The sequence below is a fragment of the Osmia lignaria genome, chromosome 15 (genome assembly GCF_051020975.1).
Source record: "Osmia lignaria lignaria isolate PbOS001 chromosome 15, iyOsmLign1, whole genome shotgun sequence".
In the NCBI taxonomy this organism is placed as follows: domain Eukaryota; kingdom Metazoa; phylum Arthropoda; class Insecta; order Hymenoptera; family Megachilidae; genus Osmia; species Osmia lignaria.
Window position 1 is genome coordinate 12,553,167 of NC_135046.1, and position 25,848 is coordinate 12,579,014.

The window sequence follows — 25,848 nt, forward strand, 5'->3', positions numbered from 1 at the left end:
CGACGAACTCGCGTCCAAAAATTGGCGCTATATAAATATTCTTTTCGATATATGGTCGAGCATAAAACGAAACACGTCGAATTGGACGCGAGATCATTGGCAGGAGCAAAGTTTCCCTCGACGCTAATCGAATTCGCGATTTCGAGAGAATCTCGGCTCGTTCGCCCTCTAATTTCATAATTATTGACGTGAACAACATGCACCCACTGCACCGTTGCACCAATGCACCACTGCACCTGGCACGGATCTGTTGCAACCGAATCTATGCACACTGCATATTCGATTATTCACCATGATCACTATTTATTATTAATATCGTTAATTTTCGTAACGACAATGATGATGATGATGATGATGATGATGATGACGATGAAAACATAACAATAATAATAGTAATTACTATAACAATAGCAGCAAGAACAACGACAAGTTTGATGGTAACAAAGATAATGGTGTAAGAATGAAGGCGTGTCTGTGACACGAAGAAACTTAAATCATTAGCGTATAAGGTTTCGAATTCCCTCTGGCATGACTCGGGACGGGACTCGTATATTAGATTTTGGCAAGCATTGTCCCGAAAGGACAGCCGTCGGCGTTAACAAATGCCTAGACATGCGGCAAACATTTACGGCACGTGAATCGTGGCTACTTGAAAAGACACGACACGCCCGTCCACGTATGTAATGTACGTACATAGGTAGATACGCGTGTATATCATTTAATTCGAAGCAGGAATGCGTTTCACGCAGTCCGAACACTTGTTATGCTCTGCCAACGATCGGATAAAACTATCAATTTCCCGGACGCGAAGGACGCGTCTGACTTATGCTACTGTAAGTTTAATACTTTGCCACCGATTAATCAACTCTGATCGTGATTCAATGGATACCTTGTAGTTAGCCGATTTCGTTATTTCTGGATGCCACGATTCGCTTCGCTCGTACCTACCTAATATACGTGCACCGAATATGCACAGACACGCCTATGGATTCTTACGAATCGTCGAATTTTCTCCTACCTTTTCGACGATTCTTCCTGGATCGCAATTATCATCGTGACCGGATGGAAGCTGAGACGAAACATCACTTGTTTGCGAAATTAATGCTCTAACGTGCACCGTAAACTATTGTCGCAGAAGAATTGCACCGAAATTGCACCAGTATAGTCGGTAAAGCGAACCTCAGATACCCTTAGCGACCTTGTGATCGTCTTCTTTTACTTTCCTCCTCTAAACTATCCTTCTTAATACTCTACCCCTTTACCCGTTGATCCTGTTTATCTTTTCAACTTTGATACTTTTTCGGGAGGGGGTGGGGACTCGATTGCGGTAAAAGGAAGGTGATGATTTTTCATCATTTACCTATTCGAGAGATTCGCGTAACAAAACTACACTTCACTCAAAGTTCTTATCCCTTATCTGCAATTGTTTACAGTTGGGAAGGTTACGCCCCGGCGAGGTGTTGGAGTCTAAGGTGAGATTTGTGTTCGCTATAACACAAAGCTTACCTGCCCGAGTACCATCACCTGCGAAATGTTTCTCTATATGTTACTTAATTTTTCAATCGCTCTCTATCTTCCCCACTACATTTTACACACTTTTTTCTATACTCGTTTTTTCGTTTTTTTACTACCGCCCCTCTGCCCCACTTACGAAGGTATACAGCTGCGTATACGAAGTGCAATTTAACGCCACTTACCAAACGAAACGAACCCTCGCAGACGGCAGTACCTGCCGTTTGTCATCATCAAATTCACGACAGCATTGCCCAAATATCATTCATTTTTTTTTTTTTTCATCAAATTTTTTGAAGCTGTCGCCGCTGCTCTTCGTTCCCTCGCCTATCTGCAAAAAAAAAAAAAAGCGGCCCAATTACACGTGTTCGAGAGAGTACACTGACAATCGAACATAGATCCCACTCCACCCTTATCGATGAAATTCAATGCCCACAATTTTATATTTTTCATTTTCTTTTTTCTTTTAATGTTTTCTCTGTTTTTACTTTCGTCTCTTTTTTTTCATTTTCACGCACCACGTACAGAATAAGTCTGGCCGTCCTGGCGAACTGCAAGGGAAAGAGGTTAGCGGAAATTACTGTCTTGTCGTTCGTGTATGTTATAAGCGGGCGTTATCTCAACGTTCTATCTTTTTTTTTTTTTTTTTACTTTTTTTAATGCGTGTCGCAAAAAGCTCCGAAATGTTCGCAATGCGTCTGTACATAGTTTGCAAGTAGCGCTCTCATCGAGCCTCCGGGTGGTTTTCGACGAGCAATTGCCTATCTGTTTGTTCATTTATTTGGTTTATTTTGTCGATAAAACGTAAACTTATACGAAGAATATTTGCAGTCGAAACAACCCGCACGGCTAATGTATAAAATATTTGCTTGATTCGAGCGGATACGAGTGTGTGTATCCGAAAAGTAGTCATTAGAAATGGTGGTAAGAGATATTTTATTTATCGTACGAATAGCTTGTATTCGTAAAAAATTTTATATCTGTTTCTTTCTATCTTTTTTTCTATTGTGAATACATTTCTGTACGTATCAGTCAACCCGTTGAAGTAGTATTGGATGCGCGGTGTCAGACGGGCCGCAGTAGCGCAGCAGCGCTTTAATCAGACATTCACTTTTTTTTCAATTTTCTTTGGATAAACATCGATTACTGTGGCCCCTTTGAGGCCTGATGAATGTGTAAATTATATGTATTTTTTTTTACTCTAGAAAAATCGTATATATGTAATAATAATTAGTGTCCTCTGTTTTTTTCGTTTTTTTTTTTTTTTCGTAAATAATCCATGTAAACAAACGCGGTACACAACAAATACATTAGGTAAAGTTGTGTCGGTAATAATTCCAATCCATTTGGACACCTCATTCCTCTTCCCTGTTACACTATTCTCCTGAATTTATTTGTCGAAATTGTCAACTGTATCTCTCTCTTTCTATGTATTTCCTTACTTTTCTTTTCAAATTCCACTTTGTCTATTAACAGAACCTTCTAAATCGCAATTGTTGTATCTAACTGCGACGACGTGACGGTAATCGTCACCGAAATATCTAAAATCTACTCACGCATCGAATAAACACCTTTCGCGCGCCAAAACTACGTTAATCCAATTATGTTAAACGCTTCGATCGACGGTAGGAGAATTTCTTTGTTTGCAAGTTTCTTTAGAATAAACAGGAGAATAACGATAATAGGAAAATTACCATCGATCGACGCGACTGGTAATTGATTGTAATACTTCCTCGTAGTCTCCAAGAGTTTTCATGTGTATTTACTTCCGTTCTTTCACAGCGAAGCTCTTCCCAAGTGCCACGACACGAACATCGTGTCAAAACTTACATCTCGTAGCGTTAGGTTTAATCTTGTGACTGATCAATCGCTGAAAATTGTTGCGCGTCGAATTCTTTCGGATTCGACATCGACGATGTACATAAATGATTCCCTCCACGTAACTCGAACACCTCTGTTTATATGTATTCCATGTTCATCCCATTTGCCTGTGCGTCGATTTCACCATTCTGCTTTCATTTTTCATGATATTCTTTCAATTGATAATACGAGTCGAGTAATCAGGATGGTTGAAAATCTACGCACTAATCGAATCTTGTCCTTTGCTACGTGTACTCAAGGGTTCCATGATGACATTAACGTTATACTCGATAACGAGGAACCCTTGATGTTGCTGGCGTATATGTAATACCTAGAAGAAATCCAAAAGGTGGTTAGAAGTATTCTTCTGAGCCATCTTTTCCCTCTCGCTAATGGAGGCTCGCCAAGAGACAATTGGTAGCAGCTGGCCTCGTTTTTAACCGCTTCGATTTGTTTAACATCGTGACTAACGGTTATAGATTTAACGCTTTTGTTCTAACGATGTGGATTAACTGTGCGATTAACGCGGCGTTTAATAGATTGCACCTGCACGCTGCACGAGAACACCGTGTTCGAAACGACGCGACAGGCCATGATTTTCGTCTTTCAATATCTATCGAAATTCAAACGAATAGAAAGGAGAAAATGTTAGAGAATTGCTGGTAAGTCGAGGAAAATCATCTGGCTAGTCGTTTCTGCTTCGTTTCGCTTTCTTCCAAATGCTTTATCGGACGCTTAACAAGATAGAATATAAATTGAAAATCGAAAACGAAACGTTTGAATATATCTGTGATCGATCGATATACAGCGTCGTCGTCCGAGCACGGACGTTAGAAGACCCAGCGTGGCGGACCTCGAGAATAAGATCAATCAGCCGAGCACACCTCTTCGAGATGTCGGACCACCGGGACCACCTCAGATCGTCGATGTCCAGGAATCTTATTCCGCCGTCGAAGGTACGTAAGTTATTGAATTCCATCGAGGATCGAGTAAAACGTGCGTTATTTTTGCAGACTCGACGGCGTACCTCACGGTGGGAGTGGAGGGTACGCCGGCACCGACCTTCAAGTTCTACAAGGGCATCACCGAGATCATCGAAGGTGGTCGATTCAAGTTCCTTACGGACACGGAGACGAATACGATCACCCTCTGCATGAGGAAGACGAAACCCAACGACGAGGGTACTTACAAGATCGTCGTGAGCAACATCCATGGCGAAGATTCGGCCGAGATGCAGCTCTATGTTTCCGGTATCTTTACTCTTTTCTTAACTGTTCGCAAATCGATTTGTAAGTACTTAATTCTCGATACGTAATTCCAGACGCCAGTGGTATGGACTTCCGTGCTATGCTGAGAAAGAGAAAGTATCAGAAATGGGCGAGAGAGGAACAAGAACAAGAAAAGGTAGACCTGAAGGAAGTTGAAAAACCAATGCCAGCATTGAAGAAGGTGGAGAAGGTGCGTACTCAGATCCTAAACGATACCTCACGTTCAGAATACTTTTACGAAATAATTTTCAAGGAAAATCTCAAACTTTTCTCTCTTGACTATATCTTGAAATAGCTTGTCTATACGATATGATAGATATACATCTATTGTTACGCATGTCGAATCGTTAAAAATTTCATTGCACTTTTTATTCGTGTTCTCAAACACTTGCGGTAATCGCATAACAGCTCGATACATGCTATGGCGCGTATGATCATTTATTTGGTGTAAAGAATGTTGCCTGTCGTTTAATTGGTATATATATATATTATTATAACTGACCTTAATGAGCGAAAATCATACGCGTAAGAGTTCGGAACGAAGTACGTAATTGATAAGTTTTTATTAAGTAAGTGGACGTGTTAGAACGTCGAGGCGTTCGTTTGAAACGGGAAAGAAGAAAGATGACGATTTATGAGAAGAGATTCGTCGTTTGAGAGTCGATTTTTGGTAGAGCACCTTTTCTCCTGGTTTTTTTTCTCTTCTGTACGTTTGTCTTCGTAGTCGCTGCGCGACAGCGAGATGCACGGAAGAAGCTGGTATCAAGACGGGGAGGAAATAGTGATCTTGACAGAGGGTGAGGAGGTCCTTCGAATTTCTCTAGACAAGAAGGGTGAAACTAACTGGAGCTGGCTCAAGGTTTTCAGCTATCATCCCCCCGTAGATATTTCCTGCTCAGACTTTGACGACACTTGTCTCGGACGTACTAATCAACCCCCTTCTGTTATCTGCAATTTCAAAAATTACTCGTACAAATGTAAAACCAGAAATTACTTGATGATAAATAGAAATAGAAGAATTGCAGGAACAGATATTCTGATTAATCCACATTACACATATATCACGTTACCATGATTTTCATTCGGGGACAAATGATACGGCAGACCAAATATACGCGAGAAGTTTGAAATTCGTTGACGAGACTGATTTACACACAGCACACGTAAAGTATTATGTTCACCGTGTACACAAACGTTAGTTTAGAGCTAATGCTGCGCTTTAGTATCGTATATGGATGCACTTTATCGAATCGTTCGCGTTCACGTTCACTTAATATCGTTCGTCTTCATTAACCGATTGTTCTTCATTAACCAAACCTTAACGAATACCGTGAACATTTTCATTAGATCTGTTTATCACATCGTTACGATAAAAAAAAACAAACAAGGAAGAGCTCATAGTTTAACAGTGCATGAGTAGAGATCGATGTTGTCGAATGAAAAGAGTAACGTTCGATTCGTAAATTAACGCGCGACACGCATTAAGAGCTCGGCTATGAGTCAACATCGATTGTATGTAACCCGCACTGATTGCCAGCAGCAAGCATTATCTCTAAATGTTCAATGTTGTAACACGGATGGCCCTGACGCGAATTCGAATACGTTTTTACCTATTTAATATTAGATTGCCCACCGAATTGAATCAACGTCGCGTGTTAGAAATTTTTCATTCCTAAAGGATTAGAAAGTTTAAAACACCGGTAAAGAGAAATTAATTTTAGTACGAGTCAAGTTGGATTGTAAAGGGTTAACTAAGCTCGTGGCGGGGTCATCTAAATTTCCACATGGGCTATCGTATAAGAGTGGCATTAACGTGGACGTGTGTGTGTGCCGGGCATGCAGGACGTCTTCGACATTCAGCGCAGGCCAAGTTTGCAGGAGCTAATCGCCGACTGGCCGATACTAGCGACAAGGGTCAAAGAGAAGGTTCGCGATATCTCTTAAGCAACTTTTCCTTCATTCCACGCGCTCGATTTCGCTTTAATCCCTTGGGTGAGGCGATGCCTCGTTCACGAAAAATCATCGATCATTTAGTTATCCTGATTTTAACGTATTCTCCAATTTATTCGATGCTCGACGAAATCCCCAAGGGGTTAAAATCTTCGAAGGAGAGAGTATAATGCCTACATTTCCGCCCTGCAAGGCTTTAAAAACACGATTAACATTCTTGATACACATAGACTTGATGAAAGAAAAATCTCAGCTCGGTTCATTTAAAAGTGATGAAAAATTGAAGAATAAAAGAAGAAACAAGTGAAATATCCGAGATTGAGGATCGCGAGATTTTCTGTCGGAATTTTTAGCTTTGCTTCCGGTTGCTGTGCCAATGATGAAACTCTCGCGATCTTTCCAAAGAAACTCAAATCTGCTTTGGCCTGCGCTTACGATTTCTTCTCATCTCCCCCCCCCCCCTCACCCCTTTTTTGTTTTTCGAGACACTCGGCTTTCCCAAACTCTTCGTAAGAATAGCAACTAATTAACACCTTACCGACCGGAAACCTATAATATTATGCCTTTGAAAACTTAGGCATCCTGATATTAAAAGAATCTTGTTAATACTTGTTTAATTAGCATTAACCGTTCATCTGTTTCATCTGCGAACGATAGGTAAGGTGTTAATACGACTAATATGTGTCACGTTACAAAAAATTCATCCCTGTTCGTTAAGACGTACAAGGTAATCGTTCACGTAACAATATTTGTGTTTCCTGTGCTTTTATTTGCTTGCCATCAGCCTCGTACACAGCGAAGAAACCATTTAGCCTGGTCAAAATCAGATCTGTGACCGTAGACGAATTTTGTTGTTTTATAGAATAGTGGATCTCGTAGACCCTCTCTCGCCGAATTAATTCCCGACTGGCCGACCCTGCACCATTTCACGAAGACGGAGGTTGGATCGTATTCTTCGACGCCTTAAGATGCGATTTTACGATCGTCTGATCGTCTGATCATCAGTGACCCGTGATAATCGGCGTCTTGCTCTATTTCTCTATTCTACACCTCTGTCTATCTTTTTCGCTCTTTCTCAAGAATGCGAGCATTATATTTCTATCATCTATTTTCTATTTTCTGAATGCACCATTCCTTCGCTCTCAATTATTCGTCTCGTGAAACTTTTTTTTTCTCTGCCCTTTCGTATCTTTTCATTCTCTCTTCTTCTTTTTCATTCTATTCTTACTTACTTCCTTGAGCCTGTACTTATTGTACAGTCTACTTTGAAAGCTTCAAATTTTCTCTCTCACTCTATCTTTGTGTCGATCATGCGGCAATGTTTTTTATCATGACATATTTTGATTTTTTATTAGACACACATCACAGTGTTTTTGTTCTTTTGGTGGAATTTCACAGGCGTTCCAGTGCCTCTTCTTCAAGCCTCGAATGTCTCCGTCAACGGAGACTTTTTTTTTTCTATTTTTCCTGTTTTCTTTTCGTTTTTTTGCAGAATTTTATCCAAGATTTTTGTATCCTCGCAAAGCGGGACACACGCTGTTATCGATAATTGTATTTTAGCGGCGTCGATTTTTCAAACGCCTACGGCATATCTTTTTGAATCTTCTTCTTCCTTGTATGCCTAGCAACGTTGCCATTGTGGACGGTGTTATTGGATGTGATGGTGAATCGTTCGCGAGAGATCCTCCGTTAATTGATCGTTCCTGTTTACAGAAACCGGAAAGCTTCCTAAAACCACTGGTGGATCAATACGCCAAAGAAGGCAAAGACAAGAAGGTCGTATTCGAGGCGAACTTCTCGAAACCGAACTGCAAACCAAAATGGTTCTTCCGAAAAGACGTAAGATAAACTCGTTAATTCTACAAGTTTCTCCATTTTCTTCTTAATTTTATTAACTTTTCTTTTTTTTCATTCTCCGTTTAGGAACTATTCCCTTCAGCCAAGTACAAGTTCAAGAACGAAGAGGACTGCTACCAGCTGATCATTCTCAATCCGAAAGTCGAAGACACAGGCAAATACACCATCGAAATTTCTGGTGTTTCGAGCACAGGCTTCCTCAATGTCGAAGGTTGGAATCATATCACAAATTTTTTTCATTTTCCTCAAGTAAGGACAGGAAAATGACCAATCGTTCATTTCTGCAGAACCGGATCCAACATATACGTTTACCAAACCTCTTGCAAAGAAGTCGAGCGGTTATACCAAGCACGAAGTGTACATGGAATGTACCGTCAGCTCGAATTTGGCACAGGTTTCATGGTACAAAGGAAAAACCAAACTCGAGGTATTAATCTATGATCCTGTATCATAATTCATTTGAAAAATTGATTTGAAATAATTGTTTCTTCCGTTCAGGATGGTGATACGTACAGCATATCAAAGGACATGAGTGGCGTTTGCCGATTGACCATAAAGAGCGCTACCCTCGAAGACAGTGGCGATTACATTTGTAAGATTAGCAAACAAACCGACAAGACTGAAACGACTCTAACCGTAATCGGTATGTTTTATCTAAAAAGAGATATCGCATTGTTTGAATTTTTTAAGAATGTAAAATACTCGTTTACCCTTTATAGAATATCCGTACAAGTTCGTGAAGGTACTGAAGCATCAACAGCTCGTAGAGAAGGAAACGTTGACCCTGGTCTGCGAGTTGGACGATGCTGCTGGCGAAGTTAAATGGTTCAAAGGTGACCAGGAGATCGTAGCTGATAAGAGGGTACAGATCAAAGAAGAAGGCAGAAAGAGAAAGCTCATCATCAAAGATACAAAAGTTACCGATGCTGGTCTTTACTCCTGCGTGAGCAACGCCGACAAAACGGAAGCTGAAATAGTTATAAACTGTGAGTTAATTTAACTAATAGATATGTTAAGATATTTCTGTTAAGGAAGTTCAACTTCTAAGAAAAGCAAATTGCATCTAGATGCGAACCGTTTCAACAAGAAACTAAAGGACACAGTGGCCGTGGAAAGAGAAAAATTGGTGCTGGATGTGGAACTTCAAGATCAAACGGCGCCAGCCGTGTTCTTTTTCAATGGCAATCCGATCGAACCGAACGAGAGGGTCGAGGTGAAGAATTTAGGCGGTGGCAAACACCAGTTGATCTTCAATAAGGTAGAAATGAGCGACGACGGTGAGATCACTTGCGAGAGTGGACAGTTAAAGAGCAGCTGTAAGCTCACGGTTAAGAAAGGCGAGAGCAAACCTATCTGTGAAGTTCCTGACAAAGTTGAAGGACCATGCAGCGCACCACTCGTTTTCGTTGTTCCTTTCAAGAGTAAGCTTAACTTTTTTCAATGTTTTCTCTTAAAAGTTCCAAAGATTCTTGTAAGAATGACTATCTCACAATAATGCTGTCTACTCCAGTCGAAGGCACGAAACAAAGCCAGGTAGAAGCTAAACTGATGAAAGATGGTAAACCACTACCATTGAAGGAAGTAGAGGTGGTCGTAGGCGAAGACAAGATCACCTTCAAGATCAAGAAACCTTCTCGCGATCAATCTGGCATTTACCAGATTAAGATTGGTAACAGCCAAGGAGAAGAAGTGAAGGATGTGAATATCAACATGCAAGGTAAGTATTTTCTAAAGTAGTTTCTCGGATAATAACACTGCAAAAGTTGTAATTTTTTCAACGTTTTTTATACAATGTATACAGACGTGCCATCGGCGCCCACCGACGTTGACGTAAACGAGATCTTCCAAAATTCCTGCGTGGTATCTTTCAAGCCATCGAAAGACGATGGTGGATCTCCTATCACGAAATACGTGATCGAACGTCTCGATCTCAGCTTAAAGGCGCAATGGGACAGCGTTGGCGAAGTTATGCCTGGCGAAAAGTGCGTTTACAAGGTTCAAGATCTCGTCGCAAAGAAAGAATACAAATTCCGTATCAGGGCAGTGAACAAACTCGGTTCCAGCGAACCTGCGATGTTCGCGAAACCGGTTCTCGCCAAAGATCCTTGGGGTTAGTTAAATAAAAAGATACGATAGTTCGTTAAGAGATATCGTTAAACTATTTTCTTTTCTACAGACGAACCAGGTAAACCAACAAACGTGGACGTTACCGATTGGGACAAGGATCATGCAGACTTGAAGTGGACAAAACCAGATAATGATGGCGGAGCACCTATCACTGGTTACGTAATTGAATACAAAGAAAAGTTTGGCAAGGAATGGGTAAAGGGTAAAGAAATCGAAGGAGACGCGACGGAAGGAACCATCGACGGCTTAAAAGAGGGTACCCAATACGAATTCAGGATCAGAGCCGTGAACAAAGCTGGTCCTGGTGAGCCTTCGGACGCCACAAAACCAATCATAGCCAAGTGTCGGTTCGTCAAACCCTACATCGTCGGCGACGGTCTCACGAATCTGATCGTTAAGAAAGGACAAGTTATCAAGTACGATATCAAATATGCTGGAGAACCAGAACCAGAAGTGCACTGGTTCCTTGGAACAAAAGAACTTGTCCAAGATTCCGCTGAGAGAATAACGATCGACAAATATGAGAGGAACACCGTACTCACCGTTAGAAAGACGACTCGGCCAGATTCTGGCAAATACAAACTGGTCCTGACGAACAGTTCTGGAACCTGTGAAAGCACCGCAGACGTCGTTGTTCTCGGCAAGTCACTTTTCTATTTTTCCATTTTTTTAAGGTGCTAATTTTCTAGCGATAGAAGTTGCAAAATAAATTCGATTTTTTTTTCTCCAGACAAACCTTCGAAACCGAAAGGCCCATTGAAAGTGGAGGAAGTGCGCTCCGATCACGTTAAGGTGAAATGGCAGAAACCAGAAGACAACGGTGGTACTGACATCACCGGCTACGTTCTGGAGAAAATGGACATGGACACGGGACGATGGATTCCTGCCGGCGAAGTAGGACCTCACGAAGACAATTTCACTTTTAGCGGACTGACTCCTAAAAAGAAGTACAAGTTCCGTGTAAAAGCTGTTAATAAAGAGGGTGAATCCGAACCACTCGAGGTGGACGAAGCAATTCTCGCTAAAAATCCTTATGGTAAATAATCCTGCTTTCCACTGACAATTTGTAAATTTGCTATTTTTAACATTCTTTATTTTTTCCTCGCCGTTAGACGAGCCTGGTAAACCGGGTAAACCGGTGATCTTCGATTACGACAACGTCAGTGTGACCCTGAAATGGGAGAAACCGGAAAGCGACGGTGGTAGACCGATCACTCATTACACCGTCGAGATGAAAGACAAATTCGCAGTCGACTGGGTCGAAGTAACGAAAACTACCGACGCCACTCCTGAAGCAAAGGTCGAGGGTCTCAAGGAAAAGATGGTTTATCAGTTCCGAGTCCGTGCCCACAATAAAGCAGGTCCTGGTGAGCCTAGCGAACCTACGGACAACCATCTTTGCAAGCACAAGAATCGTAAGCATCTTCTTTCTCGACCAAAGTGTCCCCCAGTTCTTCTCGGCTCGATCGTTTAATGTTTCATTCGATTGTCTAACGTTTCAGTGAAACCAAGAATCGACAGAACCAATTTCAAATCCATAATCATCAAGGCTGGTCGTACACACAAATGGTCCGTGGACATCAGCGGAGAGCCACCACCAGAAGCGAAATGGATCTGGAGAGACAATATTCCTCTAACGACCACCGAACGCATCAAGATCGAGAACGTCGACTATCACACGGACTTTACGATCGTGAACGCGATGCGCAAAGACACTGGAAAATATACCCTGATCGCTGAGAATAGTAACGGCAAAGACGAAGAAACCGTAGAACTTACGGTGCTCGGTAAGTATAGTGCATCCTTCTGAATCCGACACATTCATTTCTGGAGCTCATGCTATTCGTTTAATCAGGAAAACCAAGCCCACCAAAGGGTCCTTTGGAAGTGACCGACGTTACTGCCACTTCGGCCAAAGTCAAGTGGGAGAAGCCAGAAGACGACGGTGGTGTTCCCATTAAAGAATACGAGATCGAGAAGTTGGATACGAAAACTGGCAAATGGGTCAGGGTGGGAAAAATTCCAGGAAACTCGCCGCTTACGGAATTCGAGGTAACCGGCTTGAACCCAGGCAGCGAGTACAAATTCCGCGTTACTGCTGTCAACGATGAAGGTGATTCTGAACCTCTCGAAAGCGAACGCGGAATCATCGCTAAGAATCCATATGGTAGGTCAACGATTCTTCTTTATAGGTCGTAAATTCCCTGAGAAAACATGCTCGTTCGACACTGGCTAAATGTAATCATCGTTACTTTGCAGATGAACCTCACAAACCAGGAACACCAGAAATCACTGATTACGATAACGAGTCTATCAGTTTGAAGTGGACCGCTCCGGACAGCGATGGTGGTGCACCGATCGAAAAGTATATAATCGAGAAGAAAGATCGCTATAAACCAGACTGGGAGAAAGCTATGGAGGTTCCTGGAAATCAACTCGAAGCCAAAGTTGCCGACCTGAAGGAACGAGGAGAATATCAATTCAGGATTATCGCTGTGAACAAAGCTGGCCCGTCTCCGCCGTCTGACGCTTCGAAGATGCAAATTTGCAAACACAAATCTCGTAATTATTCATTTTTCTCTTAACGTCATTCTGAACGTATCAATGAAATCTTTATAATTTTCCAGTGAAACCGAGAATCGACCGTACAAACTTGAAACCTATTACCGTAAGAGCTGGCAAGACGATCAAGTACGATGTAGACGTCCGTGGTGAACCACCACCAGAGATCACCTGGTATCACGTCAACCAGGAGGTGAAAAGCGGTGAAAATATTGAAATCGTCAACGTTGATTATAACACGAAGATCACTATTACCGACTGCTTACGCAAGAACACTGGAGTTTGGAAAATTAAAGCTGTAAACCCTCATGGCGAAGACGAAGCCGAAGTTGAAGTTATCATACTTTGTAAGTTAATTCTTTGTATATTAATTTTCATATCGCATCGTTGTGCGCTTGTAATTCGTAAACACGTTTATGTACACGTTAACAGCGGCACCCGGAAAACCAAAGGGTCCTCTGAAAGTATCCGATGTAACAAAGAATGGATGCAAGTTGAAATGGGACAAACCGGAAGACGATGGTGGAAAACCAGTGACCAGTTACCAAGTCGAGAAGCTGGACAAATCAACCGGAAGATGGGTTCCAGTTGGACGTACCTCTGACACCGAAATGGACATTAAGGGCCTCCAGGAAGGCCACGAATACGAGTTCAGAGTGAAAGCTATCAACGAAGAAGGGGAATCCGAACCATTGGTCACCGATGGCACGATTCTCGCAAAGAATCCTTACGGTACGCATTCTAGATGACATTGAACGAACGGCAGCAAATTCAACGTTTAAATGATCTTTTCCAGACGTGGCCAGCAAGCCTGGTGTACCAGAGTTCGAGGACTGGGATGTGGATCGCGTCGATCTGAAGTGGGAGCCACCAAAGAACACCGGAGGTGCACCGATTACTGGTTACATTATTGAGATGAAAGAGAAACCATCCACGCAGTGGCAGGAAGCTACCGTGACCGAATCACCGCAGCCGAAAGGGCGCGTTACCGGATTGAAGAAAGGTTCCGTTTATCAATTCCGTGTTCGAGCTGTTAATAAAGCTGGACCATCCGAACCTAGCGATTCAACGAAACCGCATGTTGCAAAGGCACGACACTGTGAGTATCACAGAGTAAAAATTTACACGTTTAATGTAAAAAATAATATTCAACTTTTTTATACCTCACACGTTTCTCTGCTTTTCTTTCAGTAAAACCACACATCAACCGTGAGAAACTGCAAACGATTAAAGTTAGAGCTGGGCAAATGGTGAGGCTGGAAGTGGACGTCGAAGGTGAACCTCCTCCAACTATCACCTGGAACTTTGCTGGTGCTGTTCTGCAGACTGGTGCCAACGTAAAGATCGACAACGAAGATTATCTTACAAAAATTCATTTAACCCAGACTAGTCGCAAAAACAGCGGCAAATACACCATCAAAGCTGTTAATGATTCTGGAGAGGACGAAGCTGACGTGGAAATTATCATTCTCGATAAACCTGGAAAGCCCGAAGGTCCTCTAGAAGTGACGGACGTTCACAAGGAAGGATGCAAGCTGAAATGGAACAAACCAAGGGACGATGGTGGTTTACCTTTGTCCAGTTACGTGATCGAAAAAATGGACGTGACCACAGGTCGCTGGGTACCAGCTGGAGTCGTAGATCCTGATAAAACAGAGCATGCAATTACCGGTTTAGAACCGGGTAAAAAATACGAGTTCCGCGTGAAAGCTGTAAACGAGGAAGGAGAGTCGGAGCCATTGCAAACAGATACTGCCATCATTGCTAAAAATCCATATGGTAAGGCAACTTTTTTAAAAGTATCTTGAAAATTCTACATCTTCCATCGCCTTTCAGACGCTCCTGCCGCTCCTGGTCTTCCGGAGATCATCGACTGGGCCGAGAACATGGTCAAGCTTAAATGGGAACCACCTATACGAGACGGCGGCGCCCCCATTACCGGTTACATTATCGAGATGAAAGATAAGTTTGGTAACACATTCGTAAAAGCTGCCGAAGTTCAAGGTCCGGTTTGCACCGGAACTGTGACCAGATTAGAAGAAGGAAATCAATATCAATTTAGGGTTCGAGCAGTAAACAAAGCCGGCCCCGGTGAACCCTCCGAAGCTACCAATCCTCACACTGCCAAAGCTCGTTGGTGTAAGTACATCCATACATTTTTCGAACGACGTTAAAAGCTTTCTCGTCATAAGATTTGTAATTCCACAGTGAAACCGTTCATCGACCGTACCAATTTGCAACCGATAACGGTCAAAGTCGGTCTTACCGTGACTCTGGACGTGAATATCATCGGAGAACCTCCTCCAAATGTAACCTGGTATTTCGGCGATAAAGAACTCACGTCCGACGATACAATACGAATCGACAATATCGATTACAACACTAAATTCTTCATCTTGAAAACCAAACGAACTCAAACCGGAAAGTACGTAATCAAAGCGAAGAACGAAGTCGGCGAAGATTCAGCGGAAGTCGAGATATTGGTCATTGGTAGACCGAGCAAACCAAAGGTACAAGTTTTGTTACATTCAGCAAATTTCGACTGTTTCTATCGAGATTAATTTGATTTTTCAGGGCCCTCTAGAAGTGTCCGATGTTCATAAACACGGTTGCAAGCTAAAATGGGAGAAACCCGAAGACGACGGTGGTGTACCAGTCGAATACTATGAAATCGAAAAGTTGGATCCTCTTACCGGCCAATGGATTCCTTGTGCAAAGTCCACTGAACCAGAAGTCGCGGTAACTGGACTTCAGGAAGGGAAACCCTACAAATTCCGTGTGAAGGCAGTAAACAGAGAGGGCGAATCAGACGAATTGGAAGCAGACAAATCCATTATTGCCAAGAATCCATTCGGTATTTCTTTTTATTAAATTTTTGTCAATACTGTAGCAAACGCTGACGATTACAATTACGATGCTTTCAGACGAACCTGGCAAACCTGGTCGTCCAGAAATCAAGAACTGGGACAAGGACTTTGTCGATCTTGAATGGACGCCGCCTAAAGATGACGGCGGAGCTCCAATCGAAAAGTACATTGTGCAAATGAGAGATAAGGAAGGAAGACAGTGGATAGACGTTGCAAAGGTTCAAGGAGATCGCACGGTAGCTAAAGTTATCGATGGCATCGAGGAGGGTCACGAATACGAGTTCAGAGTGGTAGCTGTCAACAGAGCTGGTCCTGGAGAACCTAGCGATACCTCGAAGAGCGTTGTGGCCAAACCACGATTCTGTAAGCACATATACCTATTTTCTTATCTTTCACCCTCTTCTCGCTTCAATATTCCATACTAACGTGTGTATATAAATCTATTTTTACGTAAAGTGGCGCCACGCATCGATCGCAAAAATCTGCAGAAGAAGGTGATGCGAGTCGGACAGTTGCTGCGAATCGAAGCAGATATACAGGGTGAACCTCCTCCAGTTGTCACTTGGAAACTCAAAGACGCTGTGCTGAAAAGCATGGATCGTTTGAAGATCGAAAACGAAGATTATCACACTACCTTCATCATGAGCAAATTGCAAAGGTCCGATACCGGAACGTACACGGTGATTGCGAAAAACGACAGTGGTACCGATCAAGTCGACGTTGAAATCCAAGTATGAAATTCGTCAACGCTAAGCCTCAATAATAATCGTTATGTTTTTCGATAAGATTGCTAAATGGCGATTATCATTTCAGGTACTAAGCAAACCTGGCAAACCTAAAGGACCGCTCGAAGTATCGAACGTGACCGCAGAAGGATGCAAGCTGAAATGGGAGAAACCCGACGACGACGGTGGCGAACCAGTGGATCACTACGTGATCGAGAGAATGGACGTGGATACCGGAAGATGGGTGCCTTGTGCCACGAGCAAAACTCCGGAAGCAGATGTCACTGGACTGAACGAAGGAAAGGACTATCTGTTTCGAGTTAAGGCCGTCAATTCTGAAGGAGAATCCGAACCCTTGGAAACGGCTATTCCTACTACAGCGAAGAATCCTTACAGTGAGCAAAATTTTTTACAAGCTTTATTCTTTTCTAATGCGCGGTGTTTGTTCTAATCGTTGAACATTAAAATATAATCTACTTTCCTCGCAGCCGAACCCGATGCTCCTGGCAAGCCAGATCTCAAGGACTGGTCCAAGCATCACGTCGACCTGAAATGGAAAGCCCCGAAGAAAGACGGTGGAGCACCGATCGAGAAATACATAATCGAAAAGAAAGATCAATTTGGTAAATGGCAAAAAGCGGCTGAAGTTCCTGGAAACAAAACGGAAGGTAGAGTCGAAGATCTCGTGGAAGGACAAAAGTATCAGTTCCGCGTAAAGGCGGTGAACAAAGGTGGCCAGAGCAAACCCAGCGAACCAAGCGACAGTTTGGTTGCCAAGGATCGTTACGCCGCGCCAAAGATCGATCGTACAAACCTGAAAGACATCACGATCAAAGCCGGTACCCACATTCGATTGGACGTGAAGGTCAGTGGCGAACCACCTCCAACGAAGACTTGGTATCTGAACAAGGCGAAGCAGGAATCTGCCGGTGTCTTGACAATCGAGTTGGAAGACTACAGAACAAAGTTCATCGTGTCGTCGGCTAGCAGAGCTCACTGCGGCACTTTAACATTGAAAGCGGAGAACAGCTCTGGAAAAGACGAGGCGTCGATCGAAATTCTGGTCCTGGACAAGCCTGGCAAACCGGAAGGTCCTTTGAAAGTGTCCGACGTGCACAAAGAAGGATGCACGCTCAAATGGAATCCACCACTGGACGATGGTGGTGCACCATTAGATCATTACGTGGTCGAGAAAATGGACACAGAATCGGGACGATGGATCCCCGTAGGACGCACCAAGGAACCGACCATGGTCGTAGAAAATCTGGTACCTGGTCAAGAGTACAAGTTCCGTGTTGCCGCCGTGAACGCGGAAGGTGAATCGGAACCTTTGGAAACGGATCATGGAATCGTGGCGAAAAATCCATTCGGTTAGCATCAATATATTTTTTTAAGACAACGAACGATTTACTAACGTTATTTTACCCTGTTTACAGACGAGCCAGGCCCACCTGGTCGCCCAGAGGCAACCGATTGGGACAAAGATCACATAGACCTAAGATGGACTCCACCATTGACCGATGGTGGATCTCCAATCACTGGATATGTGATCGAGAAACGCGAAAAGGATAGTCCACGCTGGATAAAGGCTTGCGAAACCGGACCCGATTGCAAGGGTCGCGTCGACAACCTCGACGAAGGCGTCGAGTACGAGTTCCGCGTAAAAGCTATCAATGCCGCTGGTCCTGGTGAACCCTCCGACGCCAGCAAGCCAATTACAGCCAAGAGTCGACGACGTGAGATCGCTTTTCGTTCAATCGATTCTCTTTTTTATTTTATTTTTATTTTTCTTAAGTTCCTTATTATTTCTCCTCCACAGTCGCACCAAAGATTGACCGAAAGAACTTGCGCGACATCACGGTACGCGAGAACGAAGGATTCCACTTCGACGTGAAAATCATTGGAGAACCACCACCAGACGTCACATGGGTCATCAACAACAAGAGTATTCAACAGACAACGTTCCGTAGGATACAAAACGTTCCGTACAACAGCAAATTCTTCAATGACAAACCTGAGCGAAAAGACAGTGGCATGTACAAGATAACAGCGGTGAATCAATATGGATCTGACACAGCTGAAGTCGAAGTTACAGTTGTTTGTGAGTACTCGTTCATTTTGTTCATATATTTTTCTAGAAGACTTTGGTGACTTTTAAAATCGTAAATAATTTAACAGCTAAACCCGGTAAACCTGAGGGACCGCTCGAAGTGTCGGACATTCACAAAGAAGGATGCACGCTCAAGTGGAAGAAACCAAAGGACGATGGCGGTGAACCGATCGAAGCGTACCTCGTGGAAAAGTTCGATCCAGACACAGGTGTTTGGTTACCAGTCGGTAAGACAACTGCACCAGAGATGAAGGTAGAAGGACTGACACCTGGACACGAGTATAAGTTCAGGGTGAAAGCGTTGAACAAGGAAGGAGAGTCGGAACCTTTGGAGACTTACAGTTCGATCGTGGCTAAGGATCCATTCAGTAAGTAGTTACTCTGAAAGCAACGATTCGAAAGCAAGGACTTGACGATCGATTAATTCTCGTTTAGCTGTTCCAAGTCCTCCGGGAGCACCGGAACCGGTCGACTGGACTGCCAACCAGGTTGAACTGACTTGGAAAGAACCTGTCAGCGACGGTGGTTCGCCAATCACCGGGTACATAATCGAAAAGAAGGATAAGTACAGTACAATGTGGGAGAAGGCACTGGAAATCGAGACACCCAGCACGAAAGCTTTGGTCCATGGTTTGATCGAGGGCAACGACTACCTGTTCCGAGTAATAGCCGTGAACAAAGCTGGTCAATCGGAACCAGGAGATGCCAGCAAAACGTTTACGGCTAAGCCACGATTCTGTAAGTGGATTTATGTTTATTATGTTTATTTTTCACAACACACGGGCACCCATCCAATTGCTTTTACCGTCGCGTTGTATCCCTGACACGAAAGAAACGCGTATCCTCGTGGTAATTATACGATCCTATGTACCATTGACAATCACGGCGCACCAACGGCTCCATAAATAACCGTTATTGAGATTGATTTTTGGCACTATCGACGAATCGGTCACGTATAAATTTCATTCCCTCAGTGGCACCGAAGATTGATCGTCGCAATCTACGGGACGTCACCCTGTCGGCTGGTTCGTTGCTCAGATTTGACGCTAACGTAATCGGCGAACCACCACCACACATCGAGTGGCGATACGGAGCCATACCTTTGCACTCGGATAGAAAAGTGCAAATCGACAATTCAGAGTACAGTACCAAGTTCAGCATTCGTCCCGTGTCGCGCGACGACAGCGGTGATTATACAGTCACGGCAAGCAATTCATCCGGAAGAGACTCCGTCACGGTACAAGTCACAGTCACCGATAAACCGATGCCGCCCGAAGGACCGCTTCAAGTCACGGACGTTCACAAAGAGGGATGCAAACTGAAGTGGAAGAGACCGAAAGACGACGGTGGTACTCCCATCGAGTACTACCAAGTCGATAAAATGGACCCAGAGACTGGATGCTGGGTGCCTTGCGGACGCTCTACCGAACCTCGTAAGTTTCCTCGCTATTTCGAGAAAGAAATAAAAAATAAAAGATAAGAAATAAACGATTAAACTGCTTTCGTGTATCTAGTTCTGGAAGTGACGGGATTGACACCAGGCAAGGAATATTTGTTCCGTGTAAGTGCGGTAAATGCCGAAGGGGAGTCCAAACCTCTGGAAGCGGAACACGCGATATTAGCCAAGAATCCATATGGTGAGTGAATTAAAACAAAACGAAACTAAAAACGAAACGAAAAATAAACCTGTCTGTTTTCAATTTCAGACGAACCAGGTAAACCTGGCGATCTACGAGTCACCGATTGGGACAAGGACCACGTCGATCTCAAATGGACTCCGCCCGAGAGCGACGGTGGCTCGCCTGTCACGGGATACATCATTGAAAAGAAAGACAAATACGGTGAATGGGAAAAGGCTCTCGAAGTGCCGGCGGACGAAACATCGGCAACCGTTCCCGACTTGATAGAAGGCCAACCGTACGAGTTCCGTGTACGAGCCGTAAACAAAGCTGGCCCCGGCGAGCCTTCCGATGCGACGCCAACAATCATTGCCAAACCGCGAAACCAAGCGCCCAGGATCGATCGTACAAATCTGGTGGAGGTCAGAATCAAAGCTGGTCAGAATTTCAGCTTCGACGTGAAGGTTACCGGTGAACCTCCACCAACCACCAAATGGACGTTGGGCAAACGCGAGGTCAGGCCCACCGATCGCATCAAAGTCAAACACGTCGATTACAACACCACCCTCAGCGTCAGAATGGCAACCAGAGCTGAATCTGGTAAATACACGATCACAGCCGAGAACATAAACGGCATGGACGAGGCAGTGGTCAAAGTGACGGTACTAGACAAACCTAGCCCACCTCAAGGACCGCTTAGAGCATCGGACGTGCACGCCGAAGGATGTAAACTAACTTGGAAACCTCCGGAAGACGACGGCGGTCAACCGATCGAAAAGTACGTCGTCGAAAAGATGGACGAAACGACCGGTCGTTGGGTACCAGCAGGTGAAACCGACGGACCTGAGACGTCTCTTCAAGTGGACGGGCTCACTCCGGGTCACAAATACAAGTTTAGAGTACGAGCGGTTAACAAACAAGGCAAATCGGAACCGCTCACTGCTATGCAAAGCGTCGAAGCAAAGAATCCGTTCGGTAAGCGAACTTTCAATTTCTATCAATCAAAGATGTAACAAATTGTATTATCATTTTGTCATTTTCTAATTTGCAGACGAACCAGGAAAGCCTGGCACGCCAGTCGTCAGCGATTACGACTCTGACTTTGTCGAACTTCAATGGGATCGTCCTCAAGAAGACGGCGGTTCCCCCATTACTGGTTACATCATAGAGAAGCGAGACAAATACAGTCCTACTTGGGAGAAATGCGCGGAAGTCGAGGGTGACGTGAATCGTGGAAAAGTGAATGATCTTGTCGAAGGGACCCATTATGAATTCCGTGTTAGAGCGGTGAACAAAGCTGGACCGGGTGAACCGTCCGACGCTTCTAAATCCCACTTGGCGCGTCCTAAGAATCGTAAGTATTCGAATCCTCGATTTATCGACTGGTCTCACCCCTCGCCACGATGAATTTTTATTAATTTAGATAACAATTTTATTTTCAGTTCCACCAAAGATCGACAGGAAGTACATGTTGGATGTGAAAGTAAAAGCTGGTGGTTTCTACGACTTTGACGTTCCGGTAATCGGCGAGCCACCTCCAACCAAGGAATGGTCGCTAAAGGGTACGGTCATCATACCGACGGATCGTATCAAAATCGTCAACGAAGACTACAATACCAAAGTTCGCGTAATGGAAGCGAAACGTTCCGATTCTGGCGTATACACGTTGGAAGCCAAGAACATCAACGGCAGAGACAGCGCTACCCTAACCGTGAACGTTCTCGACGTGCCATCTCCGCCGGAGGGTCCGTTGAAGATCGACAGCGTGACAAAGAACGGTTGCAACTTGAAGTGGCGAGCACCGAAAGACGACGGTGGCTCGGAGATACAATATTACCAGGTGGAGAAGATGGACACAGAAAATATGCGATGGGTACCGGTAGCAGAAGCAACGACCACTTATGCTCACGTCGATCATCTGATCGAGGGACACGATTATCAATTCCGCGTGCGTGCCGTTAACAAACAAGGAGAATCTCAACCGCTTACCGGTATGGATACGATTACTGCTAAAGATCCATTTGATAAACCTGACAAACCGGGAGCACCGGTCGCTACCGACTGGGACAAGGATCGCGTCGACCTGGAGTGGGCAGCGCCGAAGAAAGACGGCGGTTCACCCATAACTGGATACATTATCGAGAAACGACCACGTTTCGGACAATGGGAGAAGGCGCTCGAGATCGACGGAAATAAGACTAACGCTAGAGTACCGGATCTGATAGAAGGTCAAGAGTACGAGTTCAGAGTCATCGCTGTGAACAAAGCTGGTCCTGGTGAACCCTCGGAAGCTTCTGCTCCGATCGTCGCCAAACCACGATTCCGTAAGTGAAATATCCTCCTAGGCCCAAGTATTGTACTTCGACTCTAACGTTAAACGTTTATTACAGTTGCTCCATCTTTCGACCCGCACCTACTGAACGACCTTGTCGTTCGAGCTGGACAGAAGATCAGCTACATCATTCCCATCCAAGCTTCGCCTAAGCCTGTGGCCACATGGTCGCTGGAAGGTGCAGTAATCATGGCCGATTCTCGTCACGAAATGTACACTACTCACACCGAAACTACCTTTGAGATACCATTCTCCGTTCGCTCTGATACCGGTCGATACACATTGACTCTCGAAAACGATCAAGGAAAATTCAGGTAATTATCATTAACTCACCATAGGACGGATTTTTTTGAAAGGTCTAAATTCAGTGATGCATTGTATACGAAAATTAAAATGTTTCAGCGCGAGCGCTAGAGTCACTGTTCTGGACAGACCTTCGCCACCACAGAAACCACTACAAATTAGCAATATTACCAAAGAAGGTTGTCATTTGACTTGGGGTCATCCGGCGGACGACGGAGGTAGTCCTATCTTGCACTACATTATCGAAAAGATGGACCTGTCTCGAGGCACGTGGTCCGATGCTGGCATGAGCACGATACTGAGCCACGAAGTAGCCCGACTGACACATCGCAAGGAGTATCTGTTCCGAGTTAAGGCTGTTAATTCCATAGGAGAATCCGATCCGCTCGAAGCACCCAAGAGCATCGTAGCCAAGAACGAATTCGGTTAGCGCATTCTTTATTAATTGTTTCATCTTTCAATGCGTTTATTTTGCGCTTACTAACGGGACAATTAAATTCGTTTAGACGAGCCAGACGCACCTGGAAAGCCACAGATTACGGATTGGGACAAAGATCACGTGGATCTGAAGTGGCCAGCGCCAGGCAGCGACGGTGGCTCTCCGATCACAGGATACATTGTTCAAAAGAAAGAGAAGGGTAGTCCTTACTGGGTTAACGCTGTCCACGTACCACCTAATCAGACAAGCGCAACCGTTCCCGACTTAACGGAAGGACAAGAATACGAATTCCGTGTGATCGCGGTGAACGCAGCCGGACAATCGGAACCATCCGAACCGAGCGACCTCATCACTGCGAAACCACGTTACCGTGAGTTTCCACAACAAATAATGATAATGATATCATTTAATTGTGCGTTTCGCTAATGGTCAAACTGAATCGTTTCAGTGGCTCCAAAGATCAAGACGCCTTTGCAAGACATCCGCATCAAGGCTGGCCTCATCTTTCACGTTGACATTGATTTCGTCGGTGAACCAACGCCGGAAGTCAGTTGGACCGTAGGAAGCCAAGAACTGCAAACGACCGAAAGGACGACCGTTACTTCGATCGGTTATCACACCATCGTTCATACCGTTAATGCTCAACGATCCGATTCTGGCCTGTATCACCTGTTGCTGAAGAACAGCAGCGGAATAGACGAAGGTAGTTTCCAGGTGATCGTTCTCGACAGACCAGGCCCGCCAGAGGGTCCTTTGCAATACGAAGAGATCACGAGCCAGTCGGTTACTTTGTCCTGGAAACCACCCAAGGATAACGGTGGTAGCGAAATTACGTGAGTAATGATAATAGTTGAAAAGTTTCCAATAAAAAACGCGATACGACGAAACTACAGGATAACGTTGCGTTTGTTCCTTTTCACAGTGGATACGTAATCGAGAAACGTGATTTGACTCACGGTGGAGGCTGGGTACCAGCGGTAACCCACGTTAATCCCAAGTACAACCACGCCACCGTTCCGAGATTACTCGAAGGTACCACGTACGAGTTCAGAGTGTCCGCAGAAAATCTTCAAGGACGTTCCGAGCCGCTGACCACCGACCACTCGGTCGTCGCCAAGAACCAATTCGGTAAATTTCAAATTTACTGTCGAATATAGTAAATTTACGTCTAACCGTTGCAAACATTTTGTTCATTCAGTTGCACCTGGACAGCCTGGCAAGCCGGAATGCGTCGACGCAGACAAGGATCACATAAAGATCAGGTGGACAGCGCCCATCAGCAACGGTGGATCGAAGATCATCGGTTACGACGTGGAGCGTCGCGACCGTGCAACCGGTCGCTGGCTAAAGTTGAACAAAGAGCCTGCGAGGTACGCTGAATATTACGATGATCACGTAACCGAGGGTCACCAATACGAGTACCGTGTCACGGCTATAAATGCCGCCGGAGCAGGCAAACCTAGCGACACATCTGCGGTGTTTATCGCGAAACCGATGAAAGAGAAGCCGAAGTTGAATCTCGACGCACTGATAGGACGTAGGATCAAAGTTCGTGCCGGAGAACCGATCAACGTTAACATTCCATTGTCCGGTGCTCCAACGCCTACCATCGAATGGACCAAAGACTCAAAGCCTCTCGTCGAGACTTTGCGAATCACTGTAAGTAAAAGGCACGGCATTGTCGATAAGTTTTTAGCTAATATCGATAAATAATTTTTAGACCGAAACGAAGAGCGACCGCACAAACTTGTCGATCGAGAAGTCGGTACGGGAAGACGGCGGTCTTTACACGATTACGGCAACGAACGAGCACGGCAAAGATTCAGCCGACATCGAGGTGATCGTGGTAGACAGACCAGGACCACCCCAAGGTCCTCTTCAATACACTGGCACCACTCAAGAGTCCGTATCCTTGTCTTGGAACCGACCACTGGACGATGGCGGGTCCGACATTACCAACTACATCGTCGAAGTATCGGACTACGGAGCAGACAATTGGCGTCAAACTCCTGGTTATTGTCCGAGAACCAGCTACACTGCCAAAGGACTCACCGAGGGCAAAAAGTATGTCTTCAGGGTACGAGCGGAGAACATGTACGGTGTTTCGGAACCGTTAGAAGGGAAACCAGTTATCGCCAAGAGTCCGTACGATCCACCAGATGCGCCAAGTCAACCCGAAATCCTTGGCTACACACCCAACAGCTGCAGTCTCCTCTGGACCCCACCGGTCAATACCGGTGGCAAGCCTATCACTGGTAAGAAACGTTATTTTTTACAATATTCTATATTCGCATACATTTAAATATCATCTTTTTCA

General features: G+C 44.5%; 2 protein-coding genes across 44 annotated transcripts in view; one reads left to right on the forward strand and one right to left on the reverse strand.

Annotated features, from left to right (window-relative positions):
* bent (projectin protein bent) overlaps positions 1-25,848 on the forward strand; it is a 59,208-nt gene that overhangs the window by 23,039 nt on the left and 10,321 nt on the right. For 36 of the 43 annotated variants that reach the window (XM_034332943.2, XM_034332940.2, XM_034332952.2 and 33 more), the window contains 45 exons: positions 1,434-1,472; positions 4,181-4,328; positions 4,386-4,622; positions 4,694-4,830; positions 8,304-8,429; positions 8,514-8,658; positions 8,735-8,874; positions 8,946-9,090; positions 9,167-9,433; positions 9,515-9,868; positions 9,958-10,164; positions 10,249-10,557; positions 10,624-11,214; positions 11,305-11,610; positions 11,687-11,989; positions 12,077-12,361; positions 12,430-12,741; positions 12,834-13,136; positions 13,202-13,483; positions 13,569-13,868; positions 13,933-14,235; positions 14,328-14,915; positions 14,973-15,275; positions 15,345-15,646; positions 15,711-15,990; positions 16,061-16,366; positions 16,460-16,734; positions 16,817-17,123; positions 17,217-18,098; positions 18,165-18,464; positions 18,548-18,829; positions 18,907-19,206; positions 19,274-19,576; positions 19,813-20,271; positions 20,353-20,475; positions 20,545-21,432; positions 21,509-21,811; positions 21,900-22,781; positions 22,848-23,103; positions 23,192-23,517; positions 23,599-23,901; positions 23,980-24,364; positions 24,454-24,659; positions 24,730-25,190; positions 25,252-25,786. In XM_034332943.2, the coding sequence (XP_034188834.2) occupies positions 1,434-1,472; positions 4,181-4,328; positions 4,386-4,622; positions 4,694-4,830; positions 8,304-8,429; positions 8,514-8,658; positions 8,735-8,874; positions 8,946-9,090; positions 9,167-9,433; positions 9,515-9,868; positions 9,958-10,164; positions 10,249-10,557; positions 10,624-11,214; positions 11,305-11,610; positions 11,687-11,989; positions 12,077-12,361; positions 12,430-12,741; positions 12,834-13,136; positions 13,202-13,483; positions 13,569-13,868; positions 13,933-14,235; positions 14,328-14,915; positions 14,973-15,275; positions 15,345-15,646; positions 15,711-15,990; positions 16,061-16,366; positions 16,460-16,734; positions 16,817-17,123; positions 17,217-18,098; positions 18,165-18,464; positions 18,548-18,829; positions 18,907-19,206; positions 19,274-19,576; positions 19,813-20,271; positions 20,353-20,475; positions 20,545-21,432; positions 21,509-21,811; positions 21,900-22,781; positions 22,848-23,103; positions 23,192-23,517; positions 23,599-23,901; positions 23,980-24,364; positions 24,454-24,659; positions 24,730-25,190; positions 25,252-25,786 (14,794 nt within the window). Of the gene's footprint in view, positions 1-1,433; positions 1,473-2,039; positions 2,079-4,180; positions 4,329-4,385; positions 4,623-4,693; positions 4,831-8,303; positions 8,430-8,513; positions 8,659-8,734; positions 8,875-8,945; positions 9,091-9,166; positions 9,434-9,514; positions 9,869-9,957; positions 10,165-10,248; positions 10,558-10,623; positions 11,215-11,304; positions 11,611-11,686; positions 11,990-12,076; positions 12,362-12,429; positions 12,742-12,833; positions 13,137-13,201; positions 13,484-13,568; positions 13,869-13,932; positions 14,236-14,327; positions 14,916-14,972; positions 15,276-15,344; positions 15,647-15,710; positions 15,991-16,060; positions 16,367-16,459; positions 16,735-16,816; positions 17,124-17,216; positions 18,099-18,164; positions 18,465-18,547; positions 18,830-18,906; positions 19,207-19,273; positions 19,577-19,812; positions 20,272-20,352; positions 20,476-20,544; positions 21,433-21,508; positions 21,812-21,899; positions 22,782-22,847; positions 23,104-23,191; positions 23,518-23,598; positions 23,902-23,979; positions 24,365-24,453; positions 24,660-24,729; positions 25,191-25,251; positions 25,787-25,848 lie in introns of all 43 variants that reach the window. The other 7 variants (XM_076692509.1, XM_034332945.2, XM_034332953.2 and 4 more) reach the window with 3 other exon arrangements.
* The window catches only part of LOC117608226 (uncharacterized), a 36,862-nt gene continuing 12,510 nt past the window's right edge, over positions 1,497-25,848 (reverse strand). The window contains exon 7 of the mRNA XM_034333018.2: positions 1,497-1,843. Within this exon, the coding sequence (XP_034188909.2) occupies positions 1,840-1,843 (4 nt within the window). The 3' untranslated portion in view covers positions 1,497-1,839. The remainder of the gene's footprint in view (positions 1,844-25,848) is intronic.